Here is a 15,000-nt window from a genome sequence, read left to right on the forward strand (position 1 = left end):
TTTATCATGCAGTAACAATAATTCGTTGCTTTCCTCGGTACGCCACCCATATATGGAGGTTTTTGACCTGACAAGTTCGGGTAAGGACTCTGAAGAAGATGGAAGGCCCTATCAATTCCTTGTTGGACGTGATGGTGCGCTTCTCAAATTTTGTTCCAACTAACGCCAAACGATTTTATTCAGTTGAGGGGGTACCGTGTTCTGGAGATGTTAACGTTTTTACATTTAGAAATCCAATAAGAAAGGCTCAAACCCAAAACATATTCTTTCGGGGATCGATCATGCTAACTGGAAGCCAAGCACAACATATAGAAGTGAGAATGGAGAACAGTCTATGAAGTCGGGAGTGAATGAGATGGTCCCATAATGAACTGTGGCTGGCGATTACTGATTTTGGCCAGAAAGAGGAAATTGGAGAATGGGAGAGTGAGGGGCGGAGGAAGTGTAAGAGGGGAGAGGGAAAGGGATGAGGAAGACTGGGCAAGAGCTAATAGATAGAGAAGAAAATTATAGGGAGTAAATGGGAAAGGAAGAAATGAGAGAAAAGTTGAAGAATTAAGGTGGAAATAGAAAGAAGGATGTAGAAAAAGAGGAACAGTGAATGTAAGGCAAAATAAGGAAGGATAAAAGAATGAATGCGAATGAATGATTGACAATAATAATAATAATAATGGATGTAAAGGAACGAACTAGAGAAATAAAAGGCCAATCGCCAGAAGTGCACAACAAAGCAATATATCAACAGAAAATTAAATATAGATTTTGTAAGTTATAATACATCAATGTAATATAATACGTTTTTTATTGGCGGTGATACACTAGCGAGAACTCGGACGTCGGAGAGCTTCGAGGTGCCATGTTTGTTTTTGTTTGTTGGCGAGGACGAACTAAGAAGTTTAATAAATTGGTCTGGTCGAACCTAACCTAACCTAACTTAACCTAACCTATCCCAACCTAACCTCATATGGGGTATGCATTTAGTATCTCTAGAGGTTATCAGCCTAGACTACACTAGACCGACCAATTTATTAGAAAGTTTTTTTTTGTTATTGATTTCCACCACTAAAAACAGATATTACGTTGATGTCTTTTAATTCACAAAATTAATATCTAATTCTTTTTTTATATATCGCTTAGGTGTGCACTTCTGGAGTAATACCGAAAAAAATAATAATGAGAAAGTTCATAATAGCTGTTATTTGATGAATGTACAAAAATATTTGGGAACCATACATACATACATATACCAAGGGAGGTAGCCAAAAAGAAAAAGGCATAAAATCATTCACACCCATTCCATCCCTGAATACACTCCACTCCCCTCCACCCTCCCTCTTGTCTGAGCACTTCCTGGATGACGGGTCATCCCTGCACCTTGTCCACTGCCCTGGGTCAGAAGCAGTGTCGCAAGACACAGTACATCCACAGCGAGGCCGCTTCATTAAATCGGCGACCCCCCCCTCTCTCCGTCCCCTCATGCATAAAAGGAGAAGACGGGGAGAAATCACTTCGGGCTGCGTCATATTTTGCTCACACATACTACCTCACCCCCATCCCCCCGCCCATTCCACCTCATGCATCACAACATCATCCATATACCATTCTCCATTCACCCCTGTCTTCTGTCCTCTCCCGTCCTTCCTCAACAGACATTCCCCTCTTTCCCAAAGCCCCCTTCATCCCGTCCATCCTCCTCATCCTAGGACGTCCCCTCATGTTCACTCCCTCCACATCTGCCTTCCATACCTCTTTTACTAGTCTTTCTTCACTCATTCTTTCCATGTGTCCAAACCATCCTAATGATCTTTCATCAACCCTATCTCCCAACCACCTTTCCACCCCTGTTCGCCTCCTCACCTCCTCATTTCTCACTCTATTTAGCCTAGTAACCCCCATCATATTTCTCAGACACTTCATCTCAAACACAATCAAACTCCTTCTCTCTTCCTCTCTTATGCTCCATGTTTCTGCCCCATACAGTGCTGTTGGCACAATCACTCCTTCATACAGTCTCCTCTTATCATCTATTCCCAAATGTCTATTCCTTATTACACTTTTTGATTCACCAAGGCAATTACTCGCTTCTCTCAATCTACATTCTACCTCCACCTCCACTCCACCTTTTCCTGCCACATTTGCACCCAAGTATCTAAAACTATCCACTTCCTCCAGTCACTCTCCCTTAATGCTTACTTCCAGTCTGCTGCCACTTTTACCCCTTGTACATATCATTTTACTTTTACCCACATTTATCTTTAGCTTTCTTCTATCACACACTCTCGAAAACTCTGTCACCAACTTCCTCAATCCCTCCTCCGATCCTGCCAAAAGCGCAGTGTCGTCCGCAAACAACAGCTGGCTCACCTCCTACTTTTCTCCATTTTCTTTAACCATCTCCAATCCCTGACCCACCACCCTTGCATTTACCTCTCGCATCACCCCATCCATGTATAAGTTGAACAGTCAGGACGACATAACGCATCCCTAACGAAGACCTTTACCTCGAACCACTCACTCTCTCCATTTCTAATCCTGACATATGCTCTACTACTCTCGTAAAAACTCTTGACAGCTCCTAGAAGCTTTCCTCCTATCCCGTATATCCGCAAAAGATCCATAAAAGCCCAAAAAACATACCCCTTTCCTATAGCTTTCTCACATATCTGTCTTACCACAAAAATCTGGACTACACAACCTGTACCCGTCCTAAATCCACACTGTTCCTCACCAGTTACTCCCTTTGTTCCTCTCCTAATCTTCTCAATCAAGATCCTCCCATAAGCCTTCCCAACTACACTCAACAATGTAATCCCTCTGAAACTACTACATTCACACTTGTCCCCTTTTCCCTTGTAAAGAGGAACTATACAGGCACTCCTCCAGTCCTCCGGCACTCTACCCTCTCTCCAGCAAACATTAAATAACCTCACCAGCCAGTCCACCATCACTGTACCTCCTTTTTTTTTTAGACATTCTGCATGGCATCCATCCAGACCAGGTGCCTTACCTGCTTTCATCATCTTAACAACTGCCTTCACTTCATCCTTCCTTATTTCTCCTCCATTTTCCTCACTCATCACGGTCATTTTCTTAGCATTTCCCACTGCAGCCATCTTTCCATCCCTATCCTCCTTCACATTTAGCAACTCCCCAAAATATTCTGCCCATCTTCCCCTTATTGCCTTCTCTTCCATTATCATCTCTCCATCTGTACTTTTTACCTTTTCTTCTCTACTTGAATTGCCTTCTCTTCCTCTCTTAATTTCTTTCCGAAACATCTTTGTATTACTTTCAAAATCTTCTGTCATACTCTTACCCCATTTCACATCTGCTCTCCTCTTTGCCTCCTTTACCTTGTGCTTTACTTCTCTTTTCTTTGTACCTCTCATATGATTCCCTCGTCCTATTTTGTAACCAATCTGTGAAAGCTCGCTTCTTCTCTTCTACACCCTTCTTTGTTTCCTCATCCCACCATTCACTACTCTTCCTTCTATTTCCTCGTGTCCTTATTGTTCCATCTGCTCTCCTCTTTGCCTCCTTTACCTTTTTGCTTTACTTCTCTTTTCTTTGTACCTCACATATCCCTCGTCCTATTTTGTAACCAATCTGTGAAAGCTCGCTTCTTCTCTTCTACAACCTTCTTGTGTTCCTCATCCCACCATCCACTACCCTTCCTTCTATTTCCTCTTGTCGTTATTGTTCCATCACCATCTTTGCACACTTTGTGACTCCCTCCTTGAGCCATCCCCATTCCTCCTCCACTCCTAGCTCTACTATATCCTTCACTCCCTCCTACTCCTCCCTCAGCTTCTTCTTGTACTCCTTCTCCTTTTACTTTTTATTTAAAGATTTCACTCTAAGCACCTCCCTAACTTTTGTCCTTTTCCTTTTTCTCCATCTATCCTCCACTCTCAACTTACCTTCCACCAAAAAATGATCTGATATTCCCCCACCCTCTTCCCTTAGCACATGTACATCCTTAACTTCTCCTATTATACTCCTATCTACCACTACATAGTCCATTAACGCTCTATCTACCACCCTTCCATCCACCACCCTCTCCCATGTGTATTCATGCTTGACTTTCTTCCAAAACACTGTATTTGCTATCATCAACTCTCTTTCCAGTCACATCTCCACCAACTCTCCACTACGATTCTTTCCTGGAACTCCACATTTCCCAACCACTCCATCAATTGGACCATTTCCTACCCTAGCATTAAGGTCTCCCAGTACTATTACATTGACATTTCTCCCTAATCCCTCTATGGACTCATTTAAATCTATCCAAAAAGTCTCCATTTCTTCTACACTCTTTTCACTACCAGGCCCATATGCACTTACAAAAACCCACATTTCCTTTCCCAGTTTCACCTTCATCCACATTATCCTTGAGGAAACCTCCTTCCACTCCACTACACGTTTACCTATCTCTTCACTTACTAGTATAGCCACCCCTTCTCTCCCTCGCCCTCTCTTCACTCCTGGTAACCTCCCAACTACACTCCCAAACTTACACTCGCCCTTCCTTTTCAACTTAGTTTCACTCAAAGCCAACACATCCATCTTTCTTCTCACAAACATACTACCTATCTCTTCCATTTTAATCTCATCTGTACCACATCCACGCACATTAAAAGACCCAATCCTTAGGGTGCTGGTTGGAAAACTCCTAGACCCTCATATGCCTTTACTTTTTTTTAGGGATGTCCCCTGTGGGTCTACAGGGAGAAGGATGCCTGGTCCCAATCCCCGTCCCTTTTTTCTCGCCTCTTACGATCCAAGTGAAAATACTTGGTGGCAGTATTCTTTTGCCTCCACCACAGGGTAGGTAGGCGAAAAAGGAAATGAATATTCAGAGAAATTGTACAGGGCAGTAACAAGGGGTTGGGGGACAGCATAACGGAGGGACAGTCGTAGTATAAAAGTGTCATAATTTCTCTACGAACAGAGTTTTCCTCTATCACAGACAAAATGGTGTGTGGCTCTGGTCCGTGGGGGCGCCCTATATAGACCCTAAAGTATCAACTGCATGCTACTTTGGAGGTTGGCAGAAAAAAAAAATGGAAAACGAATGGAAGAAAAATAAGTGATTAAAGTGAAGCTGCTGACGAATGGCGGAAGAGGAGGAAAAGGAGGAGAAAGAGGAGTAGGTGAGGGAGGAAAACAAGGAGGAGGAAGAAGACGAAGAGGAGGGAGGTGAGGTAAGCGTAAAATGATGGAATGGAAAAAGAAAAGAAAGGAAAAATACAACGATAACGATGGATATGATTACATAAACGAAACAGGAAGAGGAGCATAAGAAAAAAAATAGGAAGGAGGAAGATTATTAGTGGTCAGAAAAGATGTGGTGATGGTGCTAGTGAAGGAAGAGGAGAAGCAGGAAGTGACATGGGATAAGATTAGAGCCTTCGGAGTGGAAGAAAAATCAAACTTAGGTGTGGGCCTGGAAATTAGAAAAGCTGAGACTATCCAAGAGAAAGTTCAACGAAAGTTAGGATTATGAGAAAATAAAGAAAAGTGAATATATATTTTCATTTGTAAATAGAATTTGAGTAGGGGAACGAAAAAGAGGTATGTTTCAGATGAGCTCTGATATATAATGGGTCAGATTCGGTAGGAAGTAAAAATTCAGAGGAAGTAAAAACTGTACATAATACATTGCTTCAGGTGTACGGTGTATATATATATATATATATATATATATATATATATATATATATATATATATATATACATATATATAATATATATATACATATATATATATATATATATATATATATATATATATATATATATATATATATATATATACATTTTAACAACCACAATGCACTTTAATTCTAAGCCATCAACATCGGGAGACCCAATGGAGGCCACATGCAGAAATTGAAATGCGGTACTGCCAAGGACTCGAACCCAGCATCCACATGACAAGTGTCGTAGTAACTTACCAACTACGCTATCAATATACATATATATATATATATATATATATATATATATATATATATATATATATATATATATATATACATACAGAAAGTTTAGTACAGGAAAAAGGAGGGAAAGGAAAGTGAAGCGTAATGATGAGAAAACAAAGATATTAAGAGGCAGAGTGAAAACCTATGCTAAAAGTTATATGGTAAAAAATGTACGCTTTACTCTTGCTAGCATTCGTGTGAAAGGTGTAAATAATTTTTTTCTGTTTGAAACGTCTAAGATTCGGAACTCATTTGTATTCGGAACCAGAACAGAAGAAGCGGAAGGAGGAATTGAAGATAAGGTTAAGGAGGAGGAGGAGGAGGAAGTGGAACAGAAACAAGGACAGGCGTGATGAAAAGTAACCACGAGAGGATTAAGAAGAGGAGGAATAGTTAGACAAGAACGCGGAGAGAGAAGAGGAGGAGAATGTACATTAGAATATTTTCATGAGAAATATGACCTGGAAGAAAGATACGAAGGAAAACAAGTACAAGAGTTGAAGTATTTAAGGAGATGACGATTGTAGGCAACCTGTGCAGGCAGAGCCTCCAACGCGCATGCCCGGTGGCTAACTCACTTGTTTATATGCGCGATCACGTTTATGAGCTCTTGTCTCTGAATGCGTGCGCACTCACACACACACACACGCGCGCGCGCACACACACACGTAACATTTGATGTGTCTTACTTGGGCTAGGTGACGTAGGGAGAGAATGAAGCTCCGAATGGCTTGTGCTCTTTATTCTGGTTAAGATACGTCGGCCTAAGGACGGACGTGGCGTGGTCCCCGAAGTGGGGTACCAACCGCGAAGGCCTAGTGGGGCCTAACAAGTTCAGTACAGAGAAGAACTAACTGGCCTGCTTTTTTTCAAGAATTTTTCCAAAAACTTGCATGGGTCAGAACCCACTACCTCCTCAGAAGCCAATTCATAACTTTTGTAGATAGAAATTAAATACAGTAACAAATAAATAGTCGAAGCCAATTTATAACTTTTACAATTGAATTATTAAAAAAAAAACAGAATACCCCAAGTGATATGGGGCCAGGATACCGTAGCTGCCCTAGCCTCACTGTGTCTTGAAGTGGCCGCTGCTGAAAAGAAAGGATTGCTGGGGGAACATAATATTAGGAAGTTCTTAAATAGCTTATTTCAATGTCATATTGTCAGAAGGTATTTTCAATTACGAAAAGAAGAGGAAACATTATCTGGGGGGTGGCACTCTAAACAAGCACCCAAGCCTATATGGAGTGAGCGATTTCAGCCATCTCCGCACAAATTCTTCCGGCGAGCGAGGAATCCTGTCGCTAGGCAGCAAGACTAGGCAGCAGCTAGGCAGTAATGGCTCAAAAGTGTTGACTCCTGCTGCACCACAGTGATAGCAGTCTTCACGTCGTCCCATCACCTCCCAGAGGCACCGGTACCCCAGCCGAAGGCGATGAACGACCACTTCTTGGGCCCTGGATAGGCGTAGTCCTAGGGACAACCTCTCGTAGCTCGTACTCCTCTGGTATCAGAGGGCTGACGGCCTCCGGAGTGCCAGCATCCTGTGCCTCTGTAGCTCTTTCCTGGCCATTACAGACAGCAACATGAAGTCACAGGTGAGAGCCGAGTGCCAGGAGGGGACCAAAGCGGACTAACTACTCCCGCAGGAGCACGGCTTGTTTCCCCCGTCATAGGTACTACCTCTCCCTGAGCACCCCATACACCCATATATGTGCAGACACCATTCCCACTCCAAACAACTCTCGACAGATTCGATTAACTTGCCCCAGCCATGAATTCTGTAGGTTTCCCCTTCTCTATTGTGGGTTGTCTCGTGTGGAGACAACCCTGTGTGTGGGATCAACGTTAGAGAAATGTCCCACATGCGCATATAGCCGTAGTTGACGTTCGCGAGTTATGCTGGTAACTGACATAGACAGAGTCTCATATATGAAGTCATTCCAGCAATATCCCATGATTCTCCGAAAGCGCCCTGTACCAAAGACATCGAGACGCCTCTTCAAGACAGCAAGACAGGGAGCACAAGTGACTTGAAGATTCGAATCTTAGTCCTCCTGTATTAATAACGGCATCGCCATATACTCTGGCTAAGCGAGTCCATAATACCTTGGGCAATGACAGTCCTTGAAAGTACTCCCTGACATAACTCATCAAAGGATTACTAAGGATTACAAAGATGGTGCATGCCGACTGGAGATCTTTTGGTCCATAACTAGGTCAGATGCGAAAAAATATTATAATGATAAATAAATAAATAAAATTATGATAATATAAATAATAATAAATAAAACATAATAAACAAACAGGTAAGTAGTAAATAATAATATAAAATAAATGGCAGGCATTACAGCATCTTACTTAGGTGTTTATCTAAACGAATCTTAAAACTTCGAATTGAACTACATTGCACTGCCTCTGCAGGAAGTTTATTCGATTACTGCAAAGTTGTTTCTACCCACTTCCAAATTTAATCTATTTCCTGACAGTTTGAGACCATTATTTCTTGTCGGATTCATTCAGTGTGAAAATTTTGTCCCCTTAGAATCTTAAAGAGATATATCAAGTCACCTCGAGTCTACGCTTTTTTAAGGGAAAACAGATTCATATGTTTTAGTCGATTTTCGTATGACTTACTTTTTATATTTGGAATCAGTTTTGTGGCTTGCCGTTGTACTTTTATCAAATCTGTCAATGTCTTTAATGAGATTCGATGACCATACGGAAGCAGCATATTCCAAATGTGGACGAACTAACTATTTATATAGCTTGTTAATGAAAGATGGATTTCTGAATTCAAAAGATCACACTGCTTAGATGATTTTAGATTATTACTGATAATTACGCCGAGATCCTTTTCACTATCCACTTTTGTTAGCGAATATCCAAATAACTTGTAATCGTACTTACTGTTATTTTTACCAATGTGCATAACCTTGCATTTATTTATGTTAGATTTCATTAGCCACTTTTCAGACCATTGCTGTAGTTTATCTAAATCTCCTTGAATATCTAATTGGTTTAAGTGATCATTTGCCATGTTTTGTATCGTAAGTAAATTTGGAGACAGTAGCTTTCAGTCCGTGGTCTGTATTATTTTATATACTATGAATAAAAGTGGCCCAAGAATGGAACACTGAGGAATTCCACTCGTAACACTTATCCATCCAGAAGTTTTGCCATCTGGAACAACTATCTGTTTTCGATCGTTCAACCAATTGTTAGTCCAACTTAATACATACATATACCAAAGTTTTTTTTCACCCTTACACGGGGGGTAGCCAAAAAGAAAAAGGCATAGAAACCAATCCCACCCATTCCATTCCCTACATATTCCACTCCCCTCCACCCTCCCTCTTGGCACCTCTTGGATGACGGGTCATCCCTGCATCCTGTCTAAAGCCCTGGGTCAGAAGCAGTGTCGCAAGGCACAACACATCTACAGCAATGCCGCTTCATAAATTCGGCGACCCCCCTCTCCGTCCCCTCTTGCAAAAAAGGAAAAGACGGGGAGAAATCCCTTCGGGCTGCGTCATTTTTTTTTTCTCATACATACTTCCTCACCCCCCATCACCCACCCACTCCCCCTCATGCATCACAGCATCATCCATACACAACCCTTCTCCATTCACCCCTATCTTCTGTCCTCTCCCGTCCTTCCTCAAGAGACATTCCTATCTTTTGTAATGCCCCTTTCACCCCATCCATCCATCTCATCCTATGACGCCCCTTCATATTCACTCCTTCCACCTCTGCCTTCCACACCTCTTTTACTAATCTTTCTTCACTCATTCTTTCCATGTGTCCAAACCATCCCAATACTCTTTCATCAATACTATCTCCCAACTCCCTTTCCACCCCTGTTCTCCTCCTCACCTCATCATTTCTCACTCTATCCAGCCTAATAACTCCTATCATACTTCTCAGATATTTCATCTCAAACACATTCAAACTCCTTCTCTCCTCCTCTCTTATGTTCCATGTTTCTGCCCCGTACAGTGCTATTGGCACAATCACTCCTTCATATAACTTCCTCGTAGAATCCAACTTAATAAGCTACCACTTATTCCGTGTAAAGTTAATTAAATATTCTATCGTGGGGGACGGTATCAAAAACTTTTGCAAAGTCTAGATATGTTAAATCTATATTGTTTCTTTTGTCATAATTCGAGATGACTGTGTTGTAGAATTCAATTAATTTAGTCATGCAAGAACGTTTCCGTCTGAATCAATGCTGGCTATCATTTATCAAATAGTTACTTTCTAAATGATGTTCGATAGCATCTTTGATGATAGTTTCCATCATTTTTCCTACGATTGAAATCACGCTTATGGGCCTGTAGTTATTCGATTTCTTTTTGTCATCATTTTTGAATATGGGAGTAATGTTAGCTAACTTCCATTCTCATGGAACATCTCCGGATATGATGGATTTCTTGAAAATAATTTCTAATGTAACAACAATCTCATTTTTCATTTTCTTTAAGATTCTTGGATGCCAACCGTCAGGCTCTGATGTTTTATTAACTTTGAATTTTTCTATACGCCTTTTTTTTTTTTTTTTTTACCATAGTAAGTTCAGTGTTATGTACTGCACTACTAAAATATGTAAAGCTTTCCAAGACCTCAATATCCTCGCTACATGCATGGACAGACTAAACTGTGTCATCCAGTAAGCCCCCAAAATTCTGGACTTTGATCTTGGCTCAGGAGACCTCAAGTTCAAGTGGTCTTACCTCCCTGTGCAGTGACTCGAGGGCTACAATCAATACCTCCAACGATTCCGCAAAAAGGACAGCATCATCAGCAAATACGAGGTCAGTGACCTTGTTGTTATAAATAAATTCTCCGAAACGATATTGATCGACAACTCTGTCCAATACCCAGTCTATGCAGGTGTTGAAAAGTGCTGGGGCGAGGATACGCCTTTGCCTTACTTCTGAATTAACAAGAAAGAAGCTGGACACTCCTCCTCCACACTTGACAGCACTCTGTGTCCCAGAATATAAGCTAGACATCACGTCAGCAGTCCTTGCATAAATCCTAGGGATTCACAGATCCTAGAGCCCTTCGCGATTCACCGAGTCAAACGCCTTCTTGAGATCAACATAGATCAACATAAGATGCAAGAAACCCTTGTTGAAACTCACGTCGGCTTTCCACAAGACGAAGCGCTAGGATCCGATCGGTTATTGACTTACCTGGAGTGAACCCAGACTGTTCAGGGGTCTGAAATTTTAGCAGATGTGAGCGAACCCGTGTCAGCAATACATGGTAGTTGTTGCAGTTCTGCCGGTCCCCTTTCCCTTGCCATATAGAGACGACCAGATCCTTTTTCCAGTTAGAAGGAAAGGTACCGGATTGCCAGACAGCAGCCAGTACCGCATGCAATCCACGGACCATGGCCTCACTTCCAGCTTTCAGCAACTCCGCACTGATATTGCCGATGCCAGCTGCATTCCCACCCTTCAGCTTACTCATAGCCTTTTATGATCTCTGTCGGAGAAGGCAAAGATTCGTCTACCGGTGGATCAGGAACCGCCACCTGAACAAAGAAACAGGACTTAAGTACGGCGGGCTAGGGCTCTCATGAGAATAGATAAGGAGAGGTGCGTCAGGGGAATCCCTAACCTATACTAGTATGAGTGTGTGTGTTTTTGTTAGTGTGTATATGTGTGTTTTTATAATGTCTGTAGTTGCGTACGTACTTACCACTACATGGAGGAAGGATATTCAAAAACTCGTCAAAGTCCAGAGACCCCTGCAAATCCGACCGAAATCATTAAGTGGCCAGAGGGTTTAAATGGTATTCAACAACACAGTTATATCGAATTATGACAAAAGAAACAATATAGATTTAATATATCTCGACTTTGCAAAAGCTTTTGATACCGTCCCCCACGAAAGCCTACTTACTAAATTAGCTTTACACGGAATAAGTGGTAGCCTATTAAGTTGGACTAGCAATTGGTTAAATGATCGAAAACAGAGAGTTGTTTTAAATGGAAAAACTTCTAGATGGAAAAATATTACAAGTGGAGTTCCTCAGGGTTCCGTTCTTGGGCCACTTCTATCCATAGTGTATATAAATGATATAGACCATGGACTAAAATCTGCTATTTTCAAATTTGTTGATGATACAAAACTGTGCGGAATGGCAAATGGTTACTTAAATCAATTAGATATTCAAGAGGATTTAGATGAATTACAAGAATGATCTTAATAGAGGCGGATGAAATTTAGCACAAGTAAATGCAAGGTAATGCACATAGGTAAAAATAACAGTAAGTACGATTACAAGTTATTTGGAAGTTCGTTAATAAAAGCGAATAGTAAAAATAATCCCGGCGTAATTATCAGCAACGATCTCAAATCATCCAAGCAGTGTATTTCAGCCTCTGAGAAAGCAAATAAGATTCTAGGACTGATTGCGCCATCTTTTGACTTTAAAAGTCCATCACTCATTAACAAGCTATATAAATCGTTAGTTCGTCCACATTTGGAATATGCTGTGTCCGTATGGTCACCGAATCTCATTAAAGACATTGACAGATTGGAAAAAGTACAACGACGAGCCACAAAACTGATTCCAAATATCAAAAATAAATCTTTCGAAAATCGACTAAAATAAATTAATCTGTTTTCTAAAGGGAATTGGCAACATCAAAAGTGACAAAATTTTCACACTGAATGAGAATCCGACAAGAAATAATGGTCTCAAACTGTCCGGAAATAGATTTAATTTGGAAGTTGGTAGAAACAACTTCGTCAACCGTGTAGTTATTGAATGAAATAAACTTCCTGCAGAAGCAGTGCAATGTAGTTCAGTTTGAAGCTTTAAGAATCATTTAGATAAACAGCTAAACAAAATGCTGTAATGATTATCATTTATTTTATATTATTTGTTTATTTGTTTTGTTATCATTTGTCTGTTTGTTTATCATTATTTGCTTGATTCTCATTTATTATTAGTTATATGTCAATTTATTATTATTTACTATTTACCTGTTTGTTTATTACTTAACTATACCTATGCATTTATTTGCGTATTCTATTTATTATTTACATTATTATAGTTTTTATTTATTTATTTATTTATTTATATATTTATTGTTTTTTTTTTCGCATCCGACCTAGATATGGACCAAAAGGTCTCCTGTCGGCATGCTCCGCCTTTGTAATCCTTTGTAATAACATTGTCCGATTCTGCTGGCGTTAAAAGGTTTTAAAATTTCGAAAACTTCCGGAATGTGATTCGATAGAAGAAATGCCAATGCAAATAGATGTATCATTAATCAAATGTTTCATCATTTTTGTAGCAAATTGATAATCCACTTGACTGAATTCTTCGCAGTAAACACTATCCTGAATGAAAAAAAACAACAACAAAGTTTACTGTTGACGTTAGGAAATTCTCTTTCAGAAGCTTTAATTGCATCCAATTCTAAATGTGATAGTATGGATTGTGGGTTAACCCATTAAACTCCGATGACAATATTCTTGTCATTTGGTCAAATAAAACAAAAAATCATAAAACACCAAAATGTTTGATCAAACACCAGAAAAGTATGTCGTCAGTCCTCGCTTCGCTCGCGAGCAAAGCAAGGACTGACGTCATACTTTTCTGGTGTTTGATCAAACATTTTGGTGTTTTATGATTTTTTGTTTTATTTGACCAAATGACAAGACATCTTGTCATCGGAGTTGAATGGGTAATCAATTCCATCTTTGTCAGTGATGTCAGTCAAATCTTCAAACAAGCTTTTATACATGATCTCGCTCTTCCCTGTCACTAAAGCATAGACAATTGAGATTTCCTTACGATTTCCATATCACATAGGTGCGTGAATTGTGTAAAGTTGGTCAAATAATGTAGAAACTGTTTTAAAAGTACAATCCATAATCCAATATGGGGCTTCTGACAATTTTGTGGCATTAGTGAATATTAAACTTTGGTCTTCCTTTACGGTAGAATCTCTTGTCAAAAATAAATCGCAATTTAATGTAAGTTTTAGTTCGGGCGGAATGTTAATTTTAGTTATATATTTATATCTGATAATAATCACAGAAAACCATAATCAATTTTTAGAATAGAAGCCTAAATAAACCGATGTTTATTTAAACTTCTAGAAGACTGCATTGATAATGTATTGTATATAAGATAATTTTTATCATACTATCGTACAAATATATGATTCATTCAAGAACGAAAGTAATATTTCCATAGTTAACCATGATGTTGTTCAGTGCATCTGCTCGCGCCTCGACTTGGATGTGGACTGACAATTCATGGATGTCTATATACTACCAGCGCATGTTCGGGGGATATCGCCGAAGAAAGAGTTCAACTTTATATTCATCACCTTCAGCTTTACAGGAATGTGATTAATGTGTCTGTCTGAAGAAATTAATTCAGCAGCAGAGTATGAAGCCAAAAGGCCTTGTGTCGGACGGGGAATTGGTGCTGCCGGATGACTGTCAAATGCGAAATAAAAGTCCAGGAAAATTCTTATGCTTGATACAGAAGCTACACAAAATGGGGGAGTGACCAGGGTTTTGGCGAAAGGAGCATTGGGTGAATTGGTTGAATGTTGAATAATTAAAGGAAACCATTCTACACCCACACACATACGCACTCACACACATACATACACACACGCAGACACACACACACACACACACACACACACACACACACACACACACACACACACACACACACACACACACACACACACACACACACACACACACTCACACACAGACCTACCCAGAGATCGGCTAATAATGAGCTCTGAGCTCACTGCCGTAGGATGGTGTCTGGCTGTCTCGACAAGAGGCTGCAGCAGATCCGTGGTGAGTGGTGAATACACACACACACACACACACACACACACACACACACACACACACACACACACACACACACACACACGCGTACGCCCGCACACACACACACACGTACGCACGCACACACGCAAACATGCACAGATGCACTCACACTCGCGCG

General features: G+C 40.4%; 2 protein-coding genes across 2 annotated transcripts in view; one reads left to right on the forward strand and one right to left on the reverse strand.

Annotated features, from left to right (window-relative positions):
- LOC143035834 (fat-like cadherin-related tumor suppressor homolog) overlaps positions 1–15,000 on the forward strand; it is a 742,303-nt gene that overhangs the window by 688,239 nt on the left and 39,064 nt on the right. The gene's annotated exons all lie outside the window — the stretch shown is intronic.
- Positions 11,094–11,471, reverse strand: LOC143035828 (uncharacterized). Its single transcript, XM_076202863.1, has one exon. The coding sequence runs from the start codon at positions 11,469–11,471 to the stop codon at positions 11,094–11,096; it is 378 nt and encodes a 125-aa protein (XP_076058978.1).

The sequence above is a fragment of the Oratosquilla oratoria genome, chromosome 2, assembly GCF_046742065.1.
Source record: "Oratosquilla oratoria isolate Oo_2021 chromosome 2, ASM4674206v1, whole genome shotgun sequence".
In the NCBI taxonomy this organism is placed as follows: Eukaryota; Metazoa; Arthropoda; class Malacostraca; order Stomatopoda; family Squillidae; genus Oratosquilla; species Oratosquilla oratoria.